Source organism: Mauremys reevesii, linkage group 11, assembly GCF_016161935.1.
Source record: "Mauremys reevesii isolate NIE-2019 linkage group 11, ASM1616193v1, whole genome shotgun sequence".
Classification (NCBI taxonomy): Eukaryota; Metazoa; Chordata; order Testudines; family Geoemydidae; genus Mauremys; species Mauremys reevesii.
In genome coordinates, this window is record NC_052633.1 from 35,233,006 (window position 1) to 35,260,774 (window position 27,769).

The 27,769-nt window shown below is 40.9% G+C and overlaps 1 protein-coding gene and 2 long non-coding RNA genes across 4 annotated transcripts in view; 1 reads left to right on the plus strand and 2 right to left on the minus strand.

The window, feature by feature from the left end:
* Window positions 1-5,942: 5,942 nt before the first annotated feature.
* Window positions 5,943-9,560, minus strand: LOC120374629. The gene is made up of 3 exons (XR_005586181.1): window positions 9,433-9,560; window positions 6,536-6,656; window positions 5,943-6,163 (listed from the first exon to the last, which is right to left on the minus strand). It is a non-coding gene; the product is annotated as an uncharacterized LOC120374629 (long non-coding RNA).
* Window positions 9,561-14,176: 4,616 nt separating this feature from the next.
* LOC120374628 lies at window positions 14,177-26,830 on the plus strand. Of its 2 annotated transcripts, XR_005586179.1 has the most exons (5): window positions 14,177-14,318; window positions 19,437-19,470; window positions 21,436-21,649; window positions 25,159-25,264; window positions 26,635-26,830. It is a non-coding gene; the product is annotated as an uncharacterized LOC120374628 (long non-coding RNA). The 2 variants fall into 2 exon arrangements; XR_005586180.1 differs by lacking the exons at window positions 19,437-19,470; window positions 21,436-21,649 and having other exon boundaries at window positions 26,635-26,827.
* AGPS (alkylglycerone phosphate synthase) overlaps window positions 23,270-27,769 on the minus strand; it is a 132,474-nt gene continuing 127,974 nt past the window's right edge. The window contains exon 20 of the mRNA XM_039494569.1: window positions 23,270-25,596. Within this exon, the coding sequence (XP_039350503.1) occupies window positions 25,475-25,596 (122 nt within the window). The 3' untranslated portion in view covers window positions 23,270-25,474. The remainder of the gene's footprint in view (window positions 25,597-27,769) is intronic.

A 27,769-nucleotide genomic window follows, 5' to 3' on the forward strand; every position in this document is an offset into this window, starting at 1 on the left:
CCCGAGCTGCCAGGGGACCCTAGGGACAGCTCTGTCCGCTATTAGGGATTCCCCCCCCCGAGAACCCGCTGTAACATTTCACAAACCCCAGTTTGGGAACCCCTGATGTAGGTGTAGCATTTCACCATGTTTGTGCTATGAGAGTACTGTATGGAGGTTGCAATGGTACTGGAGCCCAGAACCATGCTGTCTTCTAAAGGGACACAAATCAAACTATAATAAAAAAACATATTCAGGCATAATTTGCATATTTCTTGCTTCTACTGGGAAGAAAATGGCGAATGGCATATTAGTTCCCTTGGCTCTCCTTCCAGCCCTGATTAAGACCCTTTTCAACTACTGGATGGGGGAAAAGTTTTTAACTGTGGGCCAGTTCCTCAGCTGGTGTGAATCTGTGCAACTTCATTGAAATAACTGGAACTATGGCTGATTTACACCAGCTAAGGCTCTAGCTCTTTGAGTCTATATCAGAAGATCTATAACAAACTAGCATTTGGGATCAGCTTTGAGGACTAGAACACACTTAGCTTTAAAAGGACAAAGAAAATATCAAAAAGGAACTGAGATCCCAGGAAGGCAAAGAAGCACAGTGCAATGGTGCATGTTCAATTAGCAGCCAGGGTCTGATGTTAAGAGTGTTCAAAGCCAGCATAATTCGTTAGCCAACACATTCCAATAGTCAATGCGATACACTGCTGACACAAACCAATAACTCGTTGGAGGCAGTAGTTTTCAGTTTATGGATTCTGTAAACCATTGGTGTTACGATTGCTACAATCTGAGGTGCATTTTAAACAAAGAAATACGATGAGCAGGAGCCCTGGGACCCTTTGAGGACCTGGTTTTGTCAGAAAGTTCCTGGGCTTCTGGGGTCTGGCTGGTTCTGTCCTGCAGCTGGATCTGTTTAATAGTTGCAGATTTAGCAGTCTCCCAAATATTTTTATTCTTAATCTAAGAATGCCTTTTATTAAAAGCTGTTAGTTAGCTCTGTGTTTCTGCAGAGCAGGTAGCTGAACACCGAGTCTTCAGAGGTCTGCCAAAAAATAGACATCACCACCACCCAAAACCCAACATTTTCTCCTCCCTTTTATTGCTTCATCTCAAAAGAACCAATTCTGCAAACTGAAACTATAGCTGGTGTTTAAATTTCAAGTTTAGCCTGAAAGATAAATATTAAATGTTAAGGGATAAGAGGCTGAGCTGTTAATTCTAGTTTTGTAATACAATGAATAAAGGCACTGAAAATGCTGAGTTTTAAAAGATTATTTCCTATTAATTTTAATCTATAAGTACTTGCAAATATTCCTTGATCTATCTATAAATTAATTTAATCAATTTCTTCTATCCCAAAACACTCACTTCTGACTAGGATGCCAAGAATCATCAGTATTTCCCAGCCCAATTTGAAGATGAGCTAGTTAATAATAATTCTTAGCAACTTACAGTAGATAGTGCTTTTCAACCATAGATCTCAGACTTTTACAGGGTAGATGCAGTAAGTGCCATTCTCCCCATTTTACAGATGGGGTAACGGAGGCACAGTGAGGTTAAAGGGCTGAGACACTACAATAATAAAGACCTCATAAGCATATAAACAAACAGAAACTAGACAAAGGCCAACCTTTTCAGATTTGGGTACCTCATGTTAGACACCTAATTCAGTAGTCTGGTTTTCAGGATGGTGAGTGTTTGCATCTCCCATTGTCCTGCACGGAAACTGCAGGTGCTATGAAAACCCAGCCACTTATTTAGCTGTGGTACATATGGATTTAGGTATATAATTTCAGTCACCCATGTGACTGAGAACTAGATTTAGAACCCAGGTCTGACTCTGTAGCTATTGCTTAGCCCACTAGACCATAGCAGCATTACGGCATGTTATGTGCTGTGCTACAATAGACAGACTGTACTGCTCTAAGACTTATCTATACTTTAAAAACTGCAACACCATCCTGTCAGCCCACCCATACTGGTCAGAGTCAGTAAGTAAAGGGTTTACACAAAATACCATTTGATTAATAGTTAAAGGAGTGAAAAATATATGTTGTTCAACATATAAAACCATAATTCTGTGAGACTTACAATGTATCTGGCCAGGATGGGAGGCAAAAATTTATTTCTTCTGTTGGAGGTTACACCCTCCATTTTAAATTTTGAATTCTCCCTATCATTTAACCCCACTATACACTCAGACAATTCACAGGGAGCAAATTAAGCACAATCTCCATAGCAAACATTGCTAGAAGGTCTGGAAATATTAAGACAAAGTTGGAGTATGTGCACACTTGACAGAACAAACATTGTAAATCTTTAATAAAATAGAGCCCTTTCTGGCACAGGCACCACTGGGACGGCTACAGGAAGTTTAGTAGATTAGAATGCCAGATGAGATGCTTGTTTCTCTTGTTCTTCTTAGGGAATTTAGCGAACAATTTCATTTCTTGGTGAGGGTTAGCAAAAAGAGTGGTTTCTGTTCACACAGATTCTATCACTGCACAGAGAGAATGTTTCATTCTAGTTGCGAGTTCACCAAAACCTGAAAACTCAAATTGAACATTTGTGCTCAAGGGTGTTAACCCAGGGAGTTTTGTTTGGTTGGTTGTGAAATGGACAAAACCGGCTATATCATCTTCCACACACGCCACTGCTCCTCCTCAACAGGTTTTCTCCTGCCTGAAGCCTTTAGTGTTCATGTAGTTAACTGTCTCTCTCATGCTACTTAGTTCAGGCCAGGATTCAAACCTATAGGCTCAGAAAACAAAAGGCAAATAAAAAGATTCCAAAATGTATTGTTTTTAAAAAGCCTCAAGATTTTGGGGGGCCTGACAATATTTGAATGCTTGGGTCTGGCAATACTGCAGACCTGAAAGTAGCACTACAGGCTGTGTCACTCAGCCTAGGACCTAGAGAGCCAGGATGAAATATCAGGTCTCAGTGATGCCTCTCTTTTCGATATGGCACCTGTACACTTCATTGCTTTTAAGGGCATGAGGGGCACCACTCTCCACTCCCAGAGGGAAACTACCAATAAAAATACCTACCTGAGCGTGAAACAGGATTGCTGGTAACCACATCACTCCCCCACAGCCAAACAAAAGTGCAATGGTCACCTCCTAATGGTCGTGTGTGTGAGAGAGAGAGTGTGTGTGTATGAGAAAATATGAAGAGCCAGCTTCCCCTGGGGCGGGGCGGGAGGGGGAAAACAGAGGTGGGAGTAGAAGGCTTCCTTCCTCAGAAGGCAGCTAAAGAGAAGGAGGGAAAGTTCAGAGCTTTTCAAAGGGAGTGGGGCCCAAGAAGGTCCTGGCTTGGCCAGCCCAGCTGGAAAACAGATGGAACTTTACTAGTTTTCAGCCAAGTCTAAAACTTTCTTACATTTGCTAAAAAGTTATTGAAGGTCAGTGAATGATGGGTTAATGACTAAAACTGAAGCCTCACACCTTCAATTACTTGACTTCCCCCTTCATATATAGATTTTAGCCATTAAAAAGCTTGACACACAACATTTAACCTAACAACTGAGCATATAAATTCTCTCACTTGATTCATTAGGAGTTCGTTATTCTTCGGCTATTGCCAGAGTCTCCCCAGCTATGTTCCCAATGTCCAGGATTTCTCTTTATAAATGTTATCCGACAGCAGGAATAGGAGTAGAAGGCTTATTGGTAGTCGCATCTTTTTCACATGCGTTCTCTCTGGAATTCATTTTTTCTGTGGGTTTGTGGTTACTGCTGTAACGTATGGGACAAAACTCTTCTGGCATTCTCAGAGAGCTGACAGACATTTTCCCATTCATTTATATACAACACATTGAGCCAGAATCTCAGCTGGTATAAATTAGAATATCTCCCATTCAGCCAATGGAGCTACACCAATTTACACTAGATGACAAGCTGGCCCATTGTCTGTAATAGAGACTAACAGGGGGACATAATACTACACAGAATATGTGGTGAAAGCCAAAACAGAACTTCATGCACTTTCTAGTCAGTTCCTAGTGCCTGGGGCCACAGACCACAGACAGTAGTAGAAAAAAGGAAAGCTAGATGTGTGACCAGCCTAAACTTTCTAATTATCAAAGCAAACCCTTATGGAGAATGGAAAGAGCAGAAGCCAACATGCCTTAAAAGGAATTAATGGCAAGAAATCTGCTGATATGAATAAACCTAACCAAGCAACAAAAGTTACAATCAAAATGGTTCAGCCTATAACATGGGGTAAAAACAACAACATTTATAATCAGAAATCAAACTACCAGAAACTCCACAAGGCAAAATCTGTAATACTTATCAGCCTGGCAGGATAGAGAAGGAAGCCAGTGAACATGATGGAACAGAAGTAAAGCCAAGTAGCAAGCAAGCACACATTCAAGCTGTCAGGAAACAAAGCCACTGATCAAACCCTAACACCTTCCAGCCCAGGAGTGCTCTGCTAGAGTCCCATTAACACTTCATAACAGTAAATCTGCACACAGAGAAGGAATTATTCTATAAAAAACACCAAAAAGTAATCAAAACAATCAGTGGAAATCAGATTCCATTCTTCTCCAGAAGGATGTGATCTGAAGTGGGAAGTAAGCCTCAAGCATCTGAATGGTCACTGTGATATAAATGTATGCCTTCTCAAAGGTGAGCTGGTTCTTCTGTAGCACGGGGCCAACCGTGAGCACAACTGCTTGCCTGGGGTTCCCATTCTTATGGGGAATGTGGCGGGGACAAGTTGTGTGGACTCTGCAGTCACTGCCTGGCATTATATCCATTTCTGGCAGTGGAACCAAAGTGTGTGGGAGAGAACAGAAAACAAATCAAAACCTGACCAGAGGCAAATGAAGAACTCATAAAATATCACCTCCCTCTGGCAGTGGGACCAGAAAGACAGAGGCAACTCATGGCATGGCCTGATTCCTTCTTCCAGCAGCCTTGAGCCCAAGCTTGTGTGTTTACATTCTTTGGCTGAACAAACTTTTCTATTTGTGGCTGGAGTGATGTGTTTCTGAGAAGGTCCCTGCTTTCTCCAGGGTCCTCAGTCTGGAACCTTGCAAGGCATTCAGTACTTCCTGTCTTTCGCTAGAAAGTCAGGCCAAGCTTATTTTCAACATGTCTTATGGAAATAGTGTTTTATGACAGTTCTTATTAAAATATCTAAGAAAGATTTTCTCACCCTCCCCACCTTGTAAAATATAAAGAGATTTACACAAGAACCCAACCCAACCCAAGGTTTGTGCTTACTGCAGGGAATTGGATAATGCAGGGGATTGCTAATGGTCAAAGTTTTGCACCTCCATGCTTCTGAATCTGGTCATTAGTGATTAGAGCTGCAAAATTTGGATCTGGATTTTGAATGCCTAGTATTTGGAGCTGAGGTTTTGATTCAATCCATCATCAGAGATGAAGATCTGCAAGGTTGAGGTTCAGACTGAATCTCCCTGCCCATCTCCATGAGTGACCAAACTCTTTACCATATGATGGCTGGGCAGTGGCCTGCAGTTGCTAGTGGACAAGTGTCCACCTGACCTCTCAGAAACTCACACCACTAATGAGCAGAGAGACCAAAGCCTGCATGAACATAGTAGCTATTCTCTCTTATCTGTAGAAGTGGTTTCTTCAGGTCAAAATTGAGGCATCGTGCAGAATGATCAAAACATTTTACTAATACAAACTGAGACCTTTCTAAGATATGCTCTATATTTAACACAAACATGATGCAATCAACTTGTTTAGTTTCGCATGTTATGACTATTGCTGTGCTCCTCAGTACCAGAGGATGTATCATAATCATTGTATTATATGCATATAGTACAAAAACAGGCAAAAGACTTTTTAAAAGCTTTACTTTAAAAAAAAAGAAGTCTTTAAATTGTTGCAAATAAATATCAGAAATGTATCAACCTTAATTTATTTGAGAACAGCGAAAGCTTTTAACACTCCTAATGCTCACATGGCTCCATGGTGGTGGCAATATTTGGGAATAAATACTTCAAGGAGAACAAAGGAGAAACCAAGCAAGTGTAAGTAAATACGCTATCATGCTGGCTACTCTAATTAGTTTCTAAATACTTATCTTCTTAGCATTCAAGTCTACACCATCTGGCTCTGAAGTGCAAGTTAACTTTCTTCACAGTCATACGATAATCTTTTATTTACTGTATTTCCAGACAATTCTTGACCTGTTAAAAAAAATGGATGTGACAGATCCACTTGTCCGATGTGTCATTTTAAAACGCTGGAGGTAAGGTGAAAGCAGCAGCTTTATTTATCACTGAGTGTTTTGCTTGAATGCTAGTAAATGGGATTTCTTACTCTGCCAATAAGCACTTTAAGTTTGTATCACAGCTCTGAATTCTACAAAAGTTGGAGCTTTACATGGTGACTCAGGATGGAGACAGACCATACTACAGGCTTGTGAAGTGCTTATAACAATGGTCACATTTAGAAAAGTGACCAAAAACATCAGCTTAGTCCATTGTGCCATTCAGAAAATAAGTATACATATGCACAATGAGGAGGGAGCAGAGTTTAGGATGACATGGGAAATTTACCTGTGACTGTATTGGCTTATAGGTCTGATCCCCAGTTCCTTAGACAGCTGGTGTGCGTTGATCACTTCTGATCATGCTGATTAGATTGTCCCATAGCTACTCTGTACATGTTCCTTTTCCTCTTAAAAAAAAAGGGCAGTGAAATTGAGAGAGATCAAAATGAAAGGTGAGACCATAAGGTTTCTTAACCACTCCACAATAGATTTATATATTACCTAGCTAGCAGAGCTCACACCTTTTACTCTTGCTGAGCTCTGACCACCGCCCTTGCCTGAAAACAGCTGCTCTACTTAACAGTAAATGTTTATCAACAGCACAGCTTTGTAGACATTTGTCAGCAGGGGCGGCTCTAGGCACCAGCGGCGGCGCGGCCCAGGGCCGTGGGGGCGGGGCGGGGCGGCGGCATCTGGCGCGCTGGAGCTCCCCGGCCATGACTGCGGCCGCCGAGCAGCCCGGCGCGCCTGCCTGCTCATGCGCGGCCTGCGGCGCGTCCTCCCGCTCGGCGGCTCTCCGCAGGCTGCGCGGCGGCGCCGGTCCGTCGTCCGCCCGGGCTCCGGACCTGCCGGGCGGGCGGCGGCGCTCCAGCCCACACAGCATCGCCCCAGGATGAGGCCGGAGAAGGGGGGGACCCGGGCGGGCGGGACTGGGGGGGGGGCGCGCGCGCGCGCGCGCTGCTTGGGGCAGCCTACTTTGTAGAGCCGCCCCTGTTTGTCAGTGTGATTTAAACAAACAACAACAACAAAATTAACACAAATAGCAGATGTGATTACTGGCAAGAATAAATTAGGTGAATTATGCACTTAGGTGTATGAGGTGAGGTTTGCAGATCAGAATTAAGGGATAAACAATCTTTTCAAATACTTATTCACTTGTGAAGAACCCATCTCAGATGGTACTTGAATGGGGACTCTTCTAATTAGCATGATGTAGTAGAGCTGACCTGAGCTCATTTGAGATCCAAGTTCAGCTGTAGATATTTAGATCAGTTTTCCCCCAAAGGTCATAAGGTCAAGGTTCTCAAATTATTTCACAGTATGGAGCGTATCTTAATAGAGATTCTCTTTTGATTCACATCTCTTATGGACAATTAATTTACCAATGGGAAACAAAACAGACCCAGCATCATACAGCTAGCAACTCTACAAGCCACCAACATGTACTCTTTGGAGTGCCAGTGGTCCACCCATCTTGAGAATTGCCACTGTAGGGAATTTGTGAATTACTCTGCTGATTCCATTAAAAATGGGATAATATTATTGAGAGATTGCAGTGAGATGCACATGCCTGTTTGATAAGGCCAGTGCTACAAATGTAACCAAGTAATGAACTCTGCTATGGGGTTGGATTATTAAGTAGACCTCTTTAGATTACATAGTTCAGATATCTCCATTGTCTCATAATTATAATTGATTATTGAAACAACCCGGTGCCCCCATCCTTCTTTCTGCATCCTGAACCATACGTTAGAAATGACCATTTCCAGTCTTAGATTTATTACATATTTTGGAATTACTTTGGCACATAGAACCAAATTCTGCCCTGCCTTGCCCACCTTGCAGCCCCATTGGCTTCAGTACTACATTAACTTTGTAGCTGCAATTTACTATCAATGCAGCTCAAGTGATACTAGCAACAGTGCAGCTAAAACTCAGGCATTTTTACCACTGTTTCTCGAGGTCATTATATTTGGGTAACACTATTTCCCTGAAATATGCAAAGTAATTCATTTGATTAGCAACCATCACTCCATCAATACAACATTAGCAAAACTTCAGTAATCCATTTAACCTGGGCAAGTATTTTTTTTTCATGGGCAAATAAATCATTAGTTTTCTCATCATGGCAGATTAGACAATTGTGGTGCCTGTATATCTTCATGATGATGATTTTACTATGTATTTTGATGTAGACTAAACTAAAAATAATGCCGAGCCTAAAGTTCTGGGTTCCCTTGACAATCGTTAAGTACACAGTAATAAAGTTAATTTAACAGACTCCCTCACTGACTCCCAGATGGCATTTTGCTCACAACAGCAAAAATGTAAACAAAGCTTAGACTCCTTCCCACATACTATCCCACACATTTTACAGCCCTCCTCCATTCTAAAATCGGGGGGGAGGGAAGGGAAATGGGCTTGTGTATACAGGGCCTAGGATTGCAAGGGATGTGAAACAGGCCAGAATTTCATCCTGCGTGTCAAAGTAAATCTAGAAGATGGCCTCTTCCTCTTTCCATATAGCCAGAGGGGAAAATGGACCTTGCAAAGCTATGCTAGACAGCACACTTTTTGAGTAATGTTCATGTTAGTTACACACATAATTAAAACTCAGGATTTGTTTTTTTATCCCCCCTCTCTTTTAATTAATTAGCCCAACTGAAATAAGTGAAACCATTCCCCTCATTTTTTTTAAGTTTTGCCAAATCACTGAAATCTCTCTTTGAATGAAATCAGGAGTGACAGTAATCTGTCTGAGAATTTTTGTCCCACCTGAAAAACCAGTGTTTTGTCTAGCTGTGCCAGTTCAAGTCCAACTTCAGTGGCACTAACTTCTAACTGCAGTAATGCTAACCAGACATCCTGCACCATATGTCTAGAACCAACGGACCTGGCTCTGTCAGAGTGTTGTGTGCACAGGAACCCCAGGCAGGAGAGCTCTATTGCTACTTTACTCAGATGGGGGTGCCACTTCTGATGCCTAACATCTTCTGTGTCTCCCCCCCCCCCCCGCCCTTTCCCTGCTAGTGGCTGCATTATAGGAATAGGGCCAGTCTGGATATTCATTTACCAAGAAGTGGAAAATAAATTAATGTGCGCAAAAGCAACTCTAGTACCCATACAGGTGACTAACATTACCAGCTGCTAGCAGATTAAAAAACACATGGTTTGGACCAGTACCTCAGACTGAATTGCTCCCCGGGGATACTGCCATAAGAAGGACAGAGGGAGTTTCTGTTCTACTGCTTGCAATATGTGGGCCTGATCCTGTAAGATTAAGTCATCTTTGAAGGCAATGAGAAGGTGCTCAGCGGGTTGCAGGATTTGGCTCTCTGCTTCAAAAACAAAAGAGGGAAAAAGAGAAAACCAGCCTCCTTTTTGTTAAAGTAAAGTATGTAAGTGGGACAACATGGTTTTGCTAAATTCAGATTTCTGGTCTGTGTAGGTTCTTATATTGCTCATCAGGGTGGTATCTGAGCAGTTCCTCCTATTCATATTCATGACTAAAATGAGTTTCTTTTGGGCTTAGGTGAAGGTGAAAGTGAAAGCCGCTGGGGGTGGGGGGAAATAAGGGGAAGCTGCCCTGGGGCCCGGCGATTTAAAAGGACCCGTCAGTAGCTGGAACCCCGGGCCCTTTAATTGCCACCAGAGCCCTGGGTGGCGCAGGCCAGGCAGTGTGGAAGGGCTGGCTGGGGAAGGCTGAACCCCCAGGCCCACCCCTTCCGCCAGAGGCCCCACACCTTCCGGGGACCTAGAGCCAGGCCCCTGTACCGGTAAGTCTTTTATCTTACTTTCACCCCTGGGCTTAGGCATAATCTGTGCCCACTTAAACCTCCTTCCCCTCTGCCTCTCCCTTCTACAGCCTTCTTCTTTCACTGCACATTCAGTAGTCTGGAGAAATATTATTCTGCAGGAGTTACCCATTACTTCATCATACAATACATACAATATAGAAGGGTCCAGGCAGAAAAGGTCTCTCCCCTCTCTCCACAAAAGAAATAAAATTAATAACCAGACAAGCAACTTAGAATTGCAACTAAAAACAGTAACATGCTGGATCCTCAGCTGGTGTAAACTGGCTTAGATCCATTCACTTATAAAGAGGCACTATGGCCTAGTGGAGAGAGCACTAGATTAGCACTCAGGAGACCCAGTTTCTAGCCCTGACTCTGCCCTTAGCCTGCTGGATGACCTTGAGCAAGACACTTCACCCCTCAGATTCCCCATCTGTAAAAGGGGCCGATGATACGGACCCCACTTTGAGATACACGGATGAAAAGCCCTACAGAACAAGGTACTATGATTGTATAATGAGATCATGCAGCAGATCAAACTCCTCCTCCCTCTCCTCCGAGCCCTCACCAGAACAACCCTGAACCTTTGGCAGGTTTTAATCTATAAATATGCAGGACACGATGATTGCTACCAGCGCCCACAAATATCCTCACCCTCCTACATATATTCTATGGACCGTGTGTGCGCACTCATAGGTGGTAGATTTTTTTTTTAAGAGAGATATATACACAATATCTATAAAAATCTGTTTATTCATAACTGGGGTGGAAGGTAATACGTGTTATCGTGGTCATTTATGACTTATGCAGGGAAAATGCAATGGGCTGGATTCTCTGGTCGCCTAAAGTCACTTTGTATTATGTAAGCATAAGCAACGCAAAGTAGTCAGAAAGGGAGTGGATAATTTTCCCTGAGCCCAAGAACTCTCCACTGGGTATAAATTTGATAGCCTTCTGATCCGAGCAGCCTCTTATCCCTATCATATAGGGAAGAAGGGGGCATGCTGGGAGGTGGGAGTGGGGCATAGACATGGCTGAATAGAGTTGTGAGACATTCTGCCAGTAGTATGAGTTAGGATTGCTCAGAGACGCAGCCTTAACTTGTGGTGGTGTTGGGAGCTCTGAATTAGAGTGTTGCAACCAACACCCTGCACCGCCTCTTTCCACGATGGCTGATGTACCTCCTCCATGCCATCCCAGAAGCCAGTGGCATCACAAATACACAAACCACACTATTAGAACACAGAAATGCTATTTAAGTAAATGAACACAGTTAAACTAACACCGACTGCAGAGAAACAGCATAAAAGAATGTATAACGTTTTTAAATAGCAATTTTTATAAGTTAATTTTTATTGCCTCACTCTCTAAAATAAATCCAGGGGCCTGACTTATTATTATTAAAGTTTAATTTCACATTTTGGTTTCTGGTCTCTACTCAATTTATTCTATAGCCAGCCTTCCAAAAGGAAAAGAGCTAGAGCAGCTGGAAAGTTTTACAGCCAGGCTATGCCTAAATTGCTATGGTTAAAAAATAATTCAGTTGTAGCCTCTACCTTCAGGGAACTACTTTATTCATTAAAAATATATATTTACTGTTCTGTGAAAAACACAACATAACCATAGCAGAACCCAGTGATCAAAGTATTGGTATAATGTTTTACACAGGTCCTAACACAGATTTCCACCAGTCCTGGGTTTCGCAGGACTGTCCTACTTTGACCCCGACAAACCTCCTATTCCACTCAAAGCAGATTTCCTGCATTCAGGGCTGCCCAGAAGTCTGGCCTGACTACCCCTCCATCTCGGGAGGGACAGACAGGTCAAACTTGAGTGACACTGCATCTCACTTTAGCTACTGGAAATGTTGGGAGGTATGGTAACATGTCAAGCAAAATTGGGAACCACAATTCTTTCACTTACAGCTTCTTTTATCCATGGATCTTGATGTGCTATTAGAGCAGAAAAGGGGATAAATATTACTACCCTGGCTTTGCAGCTGAAGAAACTGAGGCTTAGAGTGGATAAGTAATATAGCAAGTTGGTAGCAGAACTAGGAGTAGAATTTAGGTCTCCTAAATTAGTCCCATATGCTAAACACTAGATGGTGCTGCCTCCCGTGAACTTTATAGCAACCACCTAATAGGAATCTCCACACTGCTCCAGGTCCTTAATTACTTCAGAGTCATTAACATATTGGTAGGTATGATCGTATTGGATTGTTAAGGCCTTAGCCTGCAGAAAACAGCCCCCGTGGCTGCCAGCCACCAATGTTCCTTGGGCTTTCTTGGCCATGCAGTTGTAAAAGCTGCTCCATATTTACAGAAGGTATTTCCTACTCAGAAGTACCATAACTACACAACAGCCCTACAATGGACATGTCTACACTACCACATATATCAGCAAAACGTATGTTGTTCAGGGGTGTGGAAAAAAAACCACCTGAGCGACACAAGTTTTGCAGGCATAAGTGGTAGTGTGTACAGCGCTATGTTGGTGGGAGTGTCTCCCCCATGGGCATAGAGCAGCTACATGAGCTATCTTACAGCAGCGCAGCTGCATCAGTACAGATGTGCCACTGTAAACTCACTAGTGTAGACATGGCCACAATCCCCTAATTCTGCCACTTTCCCATAGGCAGAGTCAGGTCCGGCTCCAGCTTTTTTGCTGCGCCAAGCAACGAAGCGAAAGAAAAAAAAAGATAAAGCCGCGATCAGTGGCAGTTCAGCGGCAGCTCAGCTGCGCCACTTCATTCTTCGGCGGCAATTCAGCAGCAGGTCCTTCCCTCCGAGATGGACTGAGGGACCCGCCGCCGAAGACCCGGACATGCCACCCCTTTCCATTGGCTGCCCCAAGCACCTGCTTCTTTGGCTGGTGCCTGGAGCCAGCCCTGAGCAGAGTCACAGACTAAACCAAGCTGCGTTATCATGTAATTATGGGTAGGAGGCTGGAAATGTTCAGTGTTGCTTAGTGGACCAGCACCTGAAAGGCTTGAATTCTTGTCTGGTTGATGGAAGCGTCCTTCCTACTTGTCTATGAAGCTGAGGTGTGAGAGGCCCTTTCCAGCCCCAACACCAGGAGTGAAATCCTGATCCTATGGAAGTCGGGAGAAGTTTTTTCCATTAACTTCAGTAGGGACAGGAGTTCAACCCATGTACTTACCTCCTCCCACCAAGCAAACCAGTGCATCGCTCCCCACTTCCCATCCCAGTAGAGCTGCACATGGATAAGAATCCAGTAATTCCCACAGAATACATAGCGTCACCAAGGGAGGGGGAGAGACATAGGAAAAAGACCAAGAGAAAACCGAGTTGCAGAACATACCAGGTGGGATATTTCCCTGAGGTTCTCCTCCCAACTCCTCTGCCATTGTCTGGCACAAAGAAAGTTTCGATGGTGGTGATTGTTGATCTGGAGAACACTGACCTTTCCCTTGAGTATGCTGCCAATATCCTCAACCTGTCCAGGTCAGAACACTGCAGAAACTGTGTTTTATAGGGCTCTGAGTTTAAAGTACAGTTTTAAGCTGAAAAGTAAAAAAGTACCTTCTTACTCAATAAATCTCTTCTCCTTGTGTGTTCAGTCACATCTGCTCACTAATGCCCAAACTAAGATTTTAGTATTACTACAACACAACCCAGACAACTAAAAGCAAGGAAGCAGAGATCGACTCCTCGTTTATGAATCTTGCTTACTTCTACGCCTATCAATAACTTTATGTGTTCCCATCAGTTACATGTTTCAAACTCATTGAAGCCAGAGGGCTGGCACAGATGTTACTGAAGGCAATGAAATGGGGGAAGAATGTGTCTTGCAGAACCTTTTATTACTGGTTAATATGATTGTTGTAGTGCTTAGGAAATGTATACTGTCAACATAGGAACTCCAGGGGGTTAAAACAAAGAATTTTATCATGGGGGTAAAAAAAAGGGGTCAACAGAATAAACTTGGTAAAGCCACCAATTAATATATTAGCAATGTCTATTAGATAAGACTCCACCCACTGACCTCACCCTCAACCCCACTCCTGTTCCCCAGGGTGCTTTAACAATAATCCCACCTTCAGTTCTCCTCTGGCAGTTGAGAGTGACTGATGGGTTCTGATCACTTCCCACCTCCCCACTCACAGTTAGGTCTCCTGAGTCAGTGGAGTCCAGGGATGCTGGCAGCTCAGTGCTGCCTGGAAAGCCCTGGGGCCTCTACCACCTGGTCTAGCTGAGGTGGATTCAGCTTTGATTGCTGGGTAGGGAGGAGAGCACCAGAGCACCTTAGGTAAGCTGCCATTATCTGACACTTCAGCTCAAGCCACCTCAGCGCCATCACCAGTGTCAGTGCCATGTCTGCGCTGTCTGCCGCCTCAAAAGTGCCTATGATCTGCACTATCCACTGCCTCAATTCCACCACTGTCTGACATGAGTGCAGCGCCATCCACTATTTTGTAGTTGCCTCAGCTCAGCATTTTCAAGAGGGGTCAGTGGTCTTCAGGACTCTTAACAGAGACCCAGAAGAAGGTAGGAGCCTCACTCTTTTTTTAGCCATCCAGCTTCCCCTACCAACTGCATAACAAGCATATTTTGTTTAGATCTCTTGTCCATTAGGGTCAACAGCATTTTATTGCCCCCCAAGCTAAAAAACTGTAGTTTAGTCCAAATGTCCCAAACTGTCACCTGAAGAGTTCTGTGAAAGCTCGAAAGCTTGTCTCTCTCTACAACAGATGTTGGTCCAATAAAAGATATTACCTCACCCACTTCGTCTCACATACTGAAAGTGAAATGTAAATGAGGCCTGGCTCATTCAGCCATTTCCTCTTGTCACCAACACATGCCTACAGAGAGCCTTGTCACCAGTGGAGTCCCTATCCATTTGGAGTTCTCAGTCACTCTTCTTTCTTTTCACCAATAGGTGTCAACAGTGAATTCCCTACTCTTTAGGGCTTCAGGCCACAGAGCTTATGATAGTATTCCTTTAAATAGGTTGGGAAACCATGGGCATTCCTGTCCTCTATTGCAGAAGCTACCAGAACCCGTCAAGAGCAAGGGTGTATGTATGTAATGAGGCCTTGTATGTTTCCATATAGTTAGTCAACAGTTATTTGGAACTCAACCATGTCCCCGTGTTTGTCTCACATTATTCATGTCAGACACAGAGCAAAGACACAGCACCCTTTATACTGTGGCAGTCCATGAAGGCAGAGGAAAACACTCCCTTATCCTGACGGGCATAGAGAAGGGAAGATCCCTTCATTGTTGTATTTCAGATTAAGTTTGCAGGTCTAGAAATATAGGGTGTGGGGTAGGATCTTTTCTTGTAATTAGAGCATTTTTCTGTGGAGACTGAAACACGATCATGGAACTTCACAATGGCATTTTTACAGAGTAGACCTGCACTTTAGAAAGCAGGACATGATGCTTGATGCCATAAACAGAAGTTGTGAATATTTTTTGACTATCAATGTAACAGGCTCTTGCTCCTGACACCAGAATCACACATACCAGTTTGCTCACAGCCCCCAGCTTCAGCTAAAAATTGTGAAAGTGAGTTAACTTTGCTGTGCATTATTCTGTGTGGGTAGCCCTTACACTGTGTAATACTATACAGCTTCAAAGCACTAGACAAAATAGTAACATTCTGTTTAACCCCAATTAACGTAATTCTGGCTTTAATATTGTAAGTAACACTGGAGAAAGGAGGGCAGAGTGATAGGTGTTGCATAGAAGACCCTTGAGCTTGGTAGGATGGTTCAGAGGGCCAGGATTCAAATGTGTTCAGCAGTTGTCATCACTTAAAGGTTTAAAGCTCAGCAGACCCTTTCAAAATATATCGCAAAGGGCAAGAAATCATAGCAAATCACTTTACCACCATGTCCAAGTAGCAGCATATTGTTCTACCCCTGAGGAGACATTCTGAGATTTCCTTTCTTATGAGGCTTTAAAATAAGTACTAAATTTAAGCTCAGGCCATAGACTTGTTGCCATCTTAAACAGATTATTTCTCCACAGCAACCAAATTCCTAGCAGCAGGTATTATACCCTGCTGGCTTGAACCAGCTGGAAGCCTTGCTCTGCTTCCCCAGCTAGCAACTTCCTCTGCATCCTGGTCACTGGTTTACAAACAGTAACTGATGCAACAGAGCCAGGCATAGTTGCAGGACAGAAATCTCAAGCAATGCTCAGGTTCTAGAGTTTGAATGCCAGCAGCCTGTGCCCCACTTTGCATTCCTACTCCCTGGTGCCAATTCAGTCTCTGTCGGAACCTGACCTCCTTTCTCTAATGCCACTCAACATAGTAAGTTACTGTCACTCAGCTGCTAGGCTTGCCCATACTTTCAGGATACCTCCTGGCTTTTTATATAGTTATAAAAAATCAGGCTAGCTGGGCATACACCCTTGGGGCAGTAGAACACTGCTGGACTATGTTAGTTGGGCCTCTGCATAACACTCAAAGCGTTAAGTCTCTGTTCTTCCATGTTCTTGTGCAAGGGCTTGATGAAACTCCAGAACAGCACCTGGAGCAAGGGAAGCCCCATTGTCATTACAACCAAGTCAAGGAGTTGGTCATAACATGCTTAAAAGCAGTAGTGTTGATAGGACCTAACACTGTCCCCATAGTATTATGTGGAGAATAAAGATTATGATTTAAAAAAAAAACAACTAAACATTCACCTCAGTTTGCTTGTTTGATGTTACCCTGCCTGATTGCTTAGAGTTAATCAAAGGAAGCAAATAAATGAAATAATCAGAGATAAGGCTCCTTAAGTGAACAATAGGGGGAGCTATGAGTTGGGGAGTGCTTCTGCCCGATTCCATCCAGGTGAGCAAGGTTTACTCTTCCCAGGTCTGAGCTTAGGATCAAAGGGGATACTAAACCTTAAGGGACCTGCCTAGGGAAAAGAAGGGGTTGAGTGGGTTATCTGCAGCAGCTGGAGAGGAGTCTGAGAGACAAGCTGCAGCAAGCAAATGGTCATACCAGCTCAGAGAAGGAAGGAAGCAGGGTGAATGAATTTACCAACAGTTGCAAGGAAAGATTCAAGTTTAGGTAAGGGGAAAATGTGCATATAGGCCATTATTGTTTTAACCTTTTACTCAGGGTGCTATGTACCTTTGGGTGAAAGAATACTGCTTTGTTTAGAAGAAACTGCTTTTGCAGTTTTAATCAGCTGCTGGTCATGGGCCACTAGAAGAAAAGGTTTACAGATGCCTAACAGTTGGGCAACAGGGGGACTGCCACCAAGAGATTCAGTTCCAGAGTGATGGAACCAGGCATTTCAACCTTTGAGAGAGATGAAGAAATCCAGGCCTATCACCTGAGGAATAGACTTACAAAGGACAGAAAGGAATATAAAGGGATATAAAGCACAGCTCACCCTGTAACAGTGACATATTTTGTATTATTGCCCAAGGCCTGACAGCAAGTGGCATTCTAAAAGCCATGATTTTAATGTTTTTTCTTTTAAAAAAGAAAGGCCGGAGTGAAGTGAATGTTAATTCTATTTCCTAACATTACCCAGATTTGCTTTCTTAAATGAATGGCTTTTATTCCCTGATCCTCATATTTATTTACCCAGCTGCTGTGTATTTTGACTTTCAGAACAGCTTTAAACCCTTTGCCTGCAAGCAGTCAGGATTTCCTGGCCAGCAGCTCTAATAGACTTTATGTCCGGAAATGCTGATGGCTTCTACCATTTGATAAAGGAATAAAGGTCAATCGCGGTATTTGTCCCTTCTCATTACTCCTATCTCCCTAGGGTTGCATCTATTCAGATTGATGATTTACTGGACAGCAAGCGTATTGTCCTATGTACACACACTAAGCTTCTGCATTTTCTAGGATAGTCAATTGAGTCCATTACCTCAGTATTACCATTACTATTATTTTAGGTTTCCTATTTCTCTATTGCCACTGCCTTTATCCAGCATTCAGCAGTAGTTTTAAAACAGCTGACATTACCCATATCATTCAACAGTTTCATACATTAATCAGGCCAGAAGGGAGTATTCTGGTTTAGATGATCACAGGTGGGCAAACTACTGCCTGCAGGCCACATCCGGTCCGTGGGACCATCCTGCCCGGCCCCCCGAGCTCCTGGCCCAGGAGGCTACCCCGGCCCCTCCCCTGCTGTTCCCCCTCCCTCACAGCCTCAGCTTGCTCACTCCGCCCCGGCGCAATGCTCTGGGCAGCAGGTCTATGAGCTCCTGGGGCAGCGCAGCTGCAGAGCCCGGCCTGACCCAGTGCTCTATGCTGTGTAGCCAGCCACCAGTGCTCCAGGCAGCACTGTAAGGGGGCAGGGAGCATTGGATAGAGGGCAGGGGTGTGGATAGGGGTTGGGACGGTCAGAGGGCGGGGAACAGGGGGTTGAACAGGGGCAGGGGTCCTGGGAGGGCAGTCAGGAAGGAGGAGGGGGTTGGATGGGGTGGCAGGGGGCAGTCAGGGGAAAAGGAGAAGGGGTTGTTGGATGGGACAGGGGTCCTGGGGGGCCGTCAGGAATGAGAGGAGGGATTGAATGGGGCGGCGGGGATCCCGGGGCAGTCAGGGGACAGGGGTGTGTGGATGGGGCAGGGGTCCCAGAGGGGCCATCAGGGAACAGGGTGGATTGGATAGGGCAGGAGTCCCAGCAGGGTGGGGGAAGGCGCAGATAGGAGGTGGGGGCGAGGCTACGACCCTATCCCCTAATCGGCCCTCCATATAATTTACGAAACCCGATGCAGCCCTCAGGCCAAAAAGTTTGCCCACCCCTGATCTAAACTGACCTCTTACATAACACAGACCATAGGACTTCCCTGAATTAATTCCTATTGAACTAGTGTGTCTTGCAGAAAAATATCCAGTATTGATTTAAAAGTTATTGCTGGATTCTCAGTCACTACAACTTATATGACGTTGTTCCAAAGTTAATTACTGTCCCTGTTTAATGAAAAAAAAGCCTCATTTCTATTCTGAATTCGGCCAGATTCATCTTCCAGCCCTTGGCTTTGCAATACTGTTTGTTGTCTGCTAGACTGAAGGGCCCATCATCACATTTTTGTTCCTCATATGGGTACTTCTTGGCTCTGATCAAGTCACTCCTTAACCTTCTTTGTTAAACTAAAAACAGATTAAGCTCCTTGAGTCTATCACAACAAGACAGGTTTTCCAATCCTTGATTTATTCCTGTGGCTCTTCTCCCATACCTCTCCAATTTATCAACATAATTCTTGAATTTTTGACACCAGAACTGGACACAGTATTCCAGCAGCAGTCACACAAGTGCCAAATACAGAGGTAATAACACCTCACTACTTCTCCTCATGATTCTCCTGTTTATACATCCCAGGATCACATTTGCCTTTTTGGCTACAGCACCACAGCTCATGGTCAGCTGATTATCCACCATGACCCTCAATTCTTTTTCAGAGTCACTGCTTCCCAGTATAGAAGTTCCCATCCTGTAAGTATGTCCTACATTTTTTGTTCCTGAATGTATCACTTTACATTAGCAGTATTAAAATGCATTGTTTGCTTGAGGCCAAGTTATAAGTAATCAAGATCAATCTGTATCAGTTACCTGTCATTATTTACCACTCCTCCAATCTGTGTGTTATCACAACAAGCCTTCAGTACAAGTTTTCTTCCATATTATTGATTTAAATTTTAAATAGTAGGACTCCACTAGAAGGACACCTAGTCTATGATTCCCCATTTACAATTACTTTGAGAACTCCCAGTTAGCCAGTTTTTAATCCATTTACTGTGTGCCATCTTGATTTTGTATCATTCTAGTTTCTAATAAAAATATCATGCAGTATCATGTAAAATGCCTTACAGGAATCTATTACATTAATACTTACCTTCATCAACCAAACTTGTAATGGCATAAAAAATACTCTATGGTAGAATCTATTTTCCATGAACACATGTTGATTGGCATTATTATGTATATATTGTCCGTGCAGATAATGCTGCCTAACCCTTCTCCCAACAAAACTCTAGTGTCAGATGTATGGCAGTGAAGCTGGGCTCTTGGGGTCTCTTCATTTTATCACTGGTATTGCAGTAACACCAAGGGCCCAGCCTCATTGTGGTAAGTAGTGTAAAACTGAACTGCAAAGCTTTTAAAGAAACATCCTTGATCATTAAAAAATGTGTGTTTGAAGCTTACATCAAGTGTTAAAATAAGGGCAGTCATTTGTTAATCTGTGGTTTGATCTGAAGTGCTGGAAGAGTCAGATTATACTTTACAATCCCACAGTCTCAGACAACTTGTTTAAGTTCATCTATTTTTTGTAGATATGTCTCATTCCTTTAATGAACAAATACTTTTATATAGTATCCTTCAAAGGGATGCCATGAGATGCTTTATGGCATCATGAAAAAAAATTAAAAAGTAGCAGCATATCCACATACCCTAAGTGTTGAAGTAGTAGACTTGGTACTCCAGAACAGAACGAAGTCTACAGTTATGGAACATCTCTTAAAGACCTTCTGTCCCTATGGTGTTAAGGTCTAACTTGTAACCATTAATTTTCTTAAAATCAAGTAACAATTCCAAGTCCACACAGAATTTGATGGGAATCAACATGGGAAGTAAAACATGGGTGATGTTCTATCAACTGGGAACCTGTATGGCATTTATCAGGCACTCTGCCCATGGGCTAACCTGTTTAATGTGTTTATCCAGCTGCTAAGATGGATTCAACTACTATAGAATGTATGCTTTCATTTAAAGTAAAATGAAGAACGTTGGCTTTGATGAGAGATGGATCAAGTCTTAGGAGCGCTATGAAGTGTCTTCTAGTATTTGCTTAATGTGGTATATATTTAGATTTCAACTTAATGACAACATTAATTTTTCCAAATAACTTAGGTGAAGAATGGTATGCCTGATTTGCAGATTCAGTTTCCCCTCCCCATGAGCAATCCTGGATGCAACTAAAGTTACTAATTAAAAGTTTACAATGTTTACATTACAGTTTAAACAAATTAAACCATGTAATGTAGAAGCCTTTTCCATCTTTCCCACTAAAACTTTGCAATCTTAAGATAATTTTTAACATGCACTCATACAATTACATTAAAAATACATTCCCAGCTAGGAATTTTTTGTATTATGTGTAAATCAGATTTTAACCTATTAAAGGGCACACACCAAAACTTTACATGAGTGATGCAAAGATCCTTTAGAAAATGAATTTGCTCAGGTGCACATACGATTCATAACTGCATGTGCATTCCTTCAAATATAGAGGCTCAAACAGTTTTGAGAATGTATCTCATATGCACAACGTAGCAAGGGACTGAACAGTACTCAGAACCTGTAAACAAATGGAATACAGTTGGCATTTCGGAGTGACAAGGGACAGCTAGGAGAGAAAAGACTAAAGAAACAGAAGAATCCTTGTACCTTATTTTCCAGCAGTGACTTTCAAGGGACTAATACTACAGTCAGTGAAAATGGTTCTCCGTCATCTACTAGATGAATGAAAGCACAGGCGATAAAACACAAGATAATTTCCTGAAGAGCTTAAGCTGTTCACAGGAGCTGGCTGTTGCTTTGCCTATCTTCACAAAACAGTGATTACAGAAGTGTTCTTCTGGTTCCTGGAATCCTACCTTATTTAAAATGCAAGGTACAAGTGCAAAGCCCTCATTACTGTATTTTCTTATTTTTCTCATTCAGCCTTAGAAATTTGCATCACACCGAGTTCATTCTCGATAAATATCTAAAGCATCTCAGCAAATTTGTCTCTAGAAAAAAGGACAAAAGTTTAAAAAAGTGTTAATTTGAACAGTCTCATGAGAAAGAAAAAGCAGGATTGTTTAGGCCCATTTTCTTTTTATTAATAATATAAGTTCTATAATCTCTTAACATTACAACTGGAATTTTACAGTTAATTTCACACTAATGACAAACACTGTTTGGCTTAATTAGCAGAAAGTTGAATTACAACCTTGATAGATACGAATTTCAAAGACTGAGAAACAGTTTATGTTTTCTGGATTTCAGTATTTATGCATCCTTGCTCTTTTGGTTAGGTTGGTTTCAGTTAATTAGCATTATTATGGAAGAACTGTTTAACTTGGTCTCTGTTCACTGTTGAAAGGAAAAGGGGACATCTTTATATGTATCCTATCAACATAAGCAACATGCACAGTACTGACAAAGCCATGAAGAAACCTGATGTTCCTTCTGGTCTTCCAAGCTCTAAACCTGTACACGTTATTTCTTTTAAGAAGTTCCCTGTAATGACATTACACCCAAACTTCTGTAAGAGTGACTGAATGGTATATCCTAGTTGTAAAGAGATAACAGTCAAATCCTCATTCTACAGCTTTGAATTTTACTGAAAACCAGAGAAAACTAGCAGTTTCTTTTAAATACAAGTGGTGACAAAGTTAAAACTGCTTGTTTTGTACTGGAAACATGTCCAAGGTACCTCACAAAATGAAAAGTAATGCGCATTGCCAAGACTACACAGACATCTTATCTGCATAGACCAAGCTTCATCTTTGAATAGACAGCAGCTACAGTAAGTGAAGCCTGTGTGAAAGGAGAGAGAATAGGGGAGGAAAAATGTTGGAAGACTTAATTTAGCATTTAAAAACAGTCTTTTTTACAATTGGTCGTGCTTTCTTTATGTACTTTTGTCTCCAATGGATGTGTTACTAGAATATAATCAACACTTTTTATCTGGTATGTTGATTTTCAAAAAGTATTGAAATGCTGAAAATCTCACATTTTGAACTACTAGAGTTATGTATATTTTACAGATGCAAGATTTTAAATTAGGCTTTGAACAATCCATAGGACACTGTTTAAAAAAATAAAATTAAGAAGAAACTAAACAAAATGGCTATAAAAAGTGTATTAATTATAATTTGTTCACATTAATTTGCAATTTACTGTTTCCTCAGGCCTGTCCACTGCTATTACTGCATGTAGGAGCTCCAAGTTATTTCACTTTATTACACAAGACAAGGCTAACTGATGTAAATTTTTACTTTGTGATATCAACTTCACAAGTCATCCGGTTATAATCACAGATTTATGGCTGCATAGATGACTGCATGAGAAGAGATTTACCTGTACAACTTCCATTAACATATAAAGGATGGGAAAATATGGTTAGGAAGGTAACACTGGGAGGGGGAAACCGTAGCATTTGTAGTGCCAGATAGTACTTTAAATCAAATGAGCCAACAAGACTTGAGACAGCACAACTTATTCATATTGAGTAAAATCACCATAATGAAACCAAGTCCTTCTTACTTTAATTCTGGTTGTGTTGTCATATTCCAAAAAGAAAATGTTTTTCATGTATCCATTCATTCATAAATCTGATTCTTCATAGTTAGACATGCTGTGTATATTGAGGCACATATTTACTGACTTCTAGCAAAATAATACAGCTTAAGACCTCTGTATTACAGAGTGATACTAGTAGTCAGCAGGATTCCAGCTGCAGACATGTAACCACCATTTGCACAGAATGCAAAGTTGAGAAATCCACAGCATAAAAAAGAAAGATTACAGATTCACTTTGCTGAAAAGTACATGCTGTACATGTTGAATAAGGAACACTTACCCATATAGTGCTGGAAGTCAGAGCTCCCTAACACTAACTGTGATTGCAAATTTTTCGGTGCTGCTGAAACATGAACTCCATGGACTAAAACTTTAAAAGTAAAACACAGGAAGGCTGGATTCACTTTTTAAACTAAAATTTCATGAAACAAAGATTAAAAAAATTCTAGCTGCATTAAAAATACCACAGTAACTTCTTATTTCATGACTCGTAGACTACAATGAATTGTTTTAATTTGCTATCTTTTTTAATTCATATATTTGAAAGTGCTGTTTGGGTAGTCAGTCTTTCAAGTGATTTTTAATCAGCTATTCTAAATTAGTTATAAAATAGCTTCAAAGTTTTGGTTAGATATGCAGTATTTTTCAAGCAATAGGATGATAAAGTATGGTAAATTTAAAATAAAATGAGTATTAAATTATGTTATCAGACTACGGTATTAATTTATAGATTATAAAAAATATAATCTTTAATGTTTTATTACTAAAATTGACAGCTAATTATTTTTAAATAGTTTAAAAACACAAATGTCTCAATTTTAAATTTAGGTTTTTCAAGTGAAGGTTACTTATATAAAGGTGTCCAAACTGCCCACGTAGAGTTGTGTAGCAGTTAGCTAATTAGCTAAAGATAGTAACTCAAAATGTAGACTATCCTATATGATTAAATACTTTATTTTAAATATCAAAAGTTGGATAATTTGCTTTAAGAAAAAAATCCATCTTAAAACATGAATCATGAATATTGACAAACAGTTTTAAATTTTAATTTCACTTGTTTTAAGATCCTGGTTTTAATGTAAAATTGTTTCAGGTCTGATATTGTTGTACAGATTGTTTAAGAAAATAAGTTCCATATTTTTGATTATACGGAGGCCTACATTTGCAGCTTCTAGTTATGTAAACCAGTAATTCAGAAAGGCCAATAAGAAATTAAAATTAGAAACTTCATTTCCAGTCAGTATATTCTCCATTTTAGATTAATAAAACTGTTTCAACCTTGAAACCGTTGAGACCTGTTTTAAGATACAGTGCTGGGCAAAGATTTATTTTAAAATAGCCAAAACATTTTCTATTGGGGAAAAAAGAATTATTTTGCATCTCCACAAAAATAAAGTGAAACTAGACACATTAGGAGTGCAGTGTTCATGAAGGCAATAATTTTATGTAACAAACCTGTTAATATACAATGAGAAACGTCTGCTGTTCTGTACAAAAACTTATGACTGACTAGCATATTAAAGAAGATCATCCCAGCAGTGCAAATACAACTCAGGCTACACTTTAGTTAAGTATTCTTTTCAAAGATTTTAAAATTTTCAATAATGCTGAAAGGGAGACTGACAAGCCAAACATCCTACAGAACCATGTTGCATCTTTTAAACAGAAAGCCTACATTTATACTGCTACTTGCTTTACCCTTCAGCACACAGAAGTATTCCCTTAGTGAAATCCACCTCTCATGTGCTTCCCAGCAACTTTCCTCTAGCAAGAGGCTGAGTGAGCAGCTGTTTATGAAGACAACACCAACGTGAGTCTTTGTTCTTCTTGCAGGGGATGCTTTAATGAAGAACAGCTGGCTTCATCCAGCATGGAAACTACAATCATTGGCTGTACTGCCTAACCAAACTTGGAATGCTATATCTGCATTTGCAAGCAGGTATATACCTTGATGTGCCTCTGCCAGGTTGTGTGTTAAGAGAGGTTTAGGGGTACAGTCAGTAAATCTGTGAATGTTAATAGTGAATGTTTACATTTTATTGGAGGAAAACCAATAAAAAAAGATTAGCTTTTAAAATTCAGTCCATGTTATATTTGATTACTGGGATAACGGTAATTGTAATTTTGAAATGTTCAGACAGTACGGGTTTTATAAAAGGTTTCTGTTTCCAAAGATGTTATTGGGGTCCACATATTCTTTGACAGACTTAAGCATCCCCAAGCCAACATCAGAGATACTCTCCTTCATCCACTGCTTCCGCAACTTGCCCACTAGGAAAAACAAAAACAAAAATGCTTCAATATGTGGCATGATACTAGGAGCCAATCAATCTTATGACCATGAATGAATAAACACTGTGTGATAAATGCTTTTATTCAAAAATGAGAAATGTTTTGCTTTATTTGATTTATTGAGCCCACCAGACTATCAAGCTCATTAAGCTCAGTGTACTCCCAGAGGAAGCTTGTGTTCTACACCGTCTACTTTCTTTGCAAACTATAAAATTTAGATGAAGTTTAGGTTGAAATCATGTGTCAGGTTACAAATACTGAGATGGTAATTACATACATTTTTAAAAGACCCCCAGACCCTCATCTTATTAAGAAATTAAAAAATGTTAGGAGGAAATAAATAAAAATAAAACATCAAGAATTGTTCTGCTTAGCCTAAACACAGTTCTATGCAGGAAGAAGTAAGTTTTAACCACTAAGTAAATACGTTCAAAGTGACCTTCAGGTTTAAAATATGATCATCCTAAAAACCCATGGAAATCTCTAACAGAGAAATTAAAACGGGTAAAGGTATAAAATGTAATATTCACTCACCTAAAAGTGGCATGTTTCAGTTTAGACAAATCTCTATATACAATATATTCTCCGTAGTTGTGAATATAAATTCACAATGTGGAAGGCCTAATTTTCAGAGTACAATGAATATTTAAGACATTAATTTACATACAAAAATAGATTTTTTTTTCTTCTAAATTATATGACAGAAATTTACATTTGTTGGATAAAACAGCAGTTTATCTCAACTTCTGTCACATAAACAAACAAGTTATTTTAATGGTTAACTTAAATGGCTACTTTATGGGAATGTTATTTATTAATTAACCAAGTCATCAACCCTGATTTAATAGGTCAATCAAAATAGGGGACATTCTTTCATTACAGTCTAGCATTTAGCTTGCCAGCCTAAGACACAATCCATTTGTCAGGATGAGGTGATATACTATAGCATCTGCCTCTTGGAAATCTTTAAGAGTATCTGAAGCTAAATTCAAATAATCTTTTGTGTCCCATTCTCAGGGCAGCCATCAAACTGTCATCAGAAAAATGAACAATGGGGACATCACTGGAGAACAGAATATTTTTGTTTATACCTTAAGGAATATAAACTAGCCATAGTGCTGACTGAAAGAAAGTAAAATACTGCAAAAAACGCTGAAAAAACAATCCTGAAATGTAGTACAAAAATGACTAAGTGTGTAGTATAGGTATTAAAATTCATATGCAATAAGAGTAACTGCCAGTCTTATTTCATAGTCTTCCTCTAAGAAATCCCCCTCTACAATATCTTGCCATTAAAATTCTATTGTCTCCTAAACAAATTGATACTTTGTCTAGTTAAATTAATAAAAACTACAAAGACTGTGGATATGGCTTGACCATCACTTCAAGCAATCTACACTCTGGCAGTTAGAGACAAGGAGTTGAACAGTCATTGCCATTTTCAACTGTTATCTGTAATATAGTTTCAGTGAATGTGTCCTGTGGTTACGGATGTAATTGTCCTGAAAAGACTGCAAACAACTGCTCCAACAAGATGGAGCACATTAGAACCACAGCAGGATGCCCAACAGCTAGCATGCCTGCCTCTTTTTACACCTCTAGTAATAATGCAATTCCATGAGGAACTGAACTACCATCTGAGCAGACACCAAACAGCCATTGCATATTTAATGAAGTCACTCACCAAGTGCTGGAAAACAGAAGGTGCTTGGAGTGCATCATTAGTTCTGTCAGAGTGATAATTTACACATCTATCTTGTCAAATTTTCTATGGTTTATACTTTTACAATAATAAATCTAACATACATTTGATTAGTGAACTGGAAAGTAAAAAAGCTGTACAGAAGATATATCAGTGGTCCTCCATGAACATGTTTGATAAAAGATTTTTAACCCCTTGGTAGCACTGGGCTGTGAGCTCCTGCTGTCCAGGGCTAATGAGTTTTACACAGTCTTGTAAGCTATTGTAATATTTTTTTTGTAATCAAGAGGTTAAAAACAAAGTTAAAGCAATTGTTTTCCTTAGCAAAATATAAATTGTCCCATTTACCATCCTATATGTAATTACAAGGGCATATAATTTAAGAAAAAAGCGACATAAGAATAGGACTCGTGTAAAAGATTCTGGTGTCATTAATACAGTAAAGCAGTG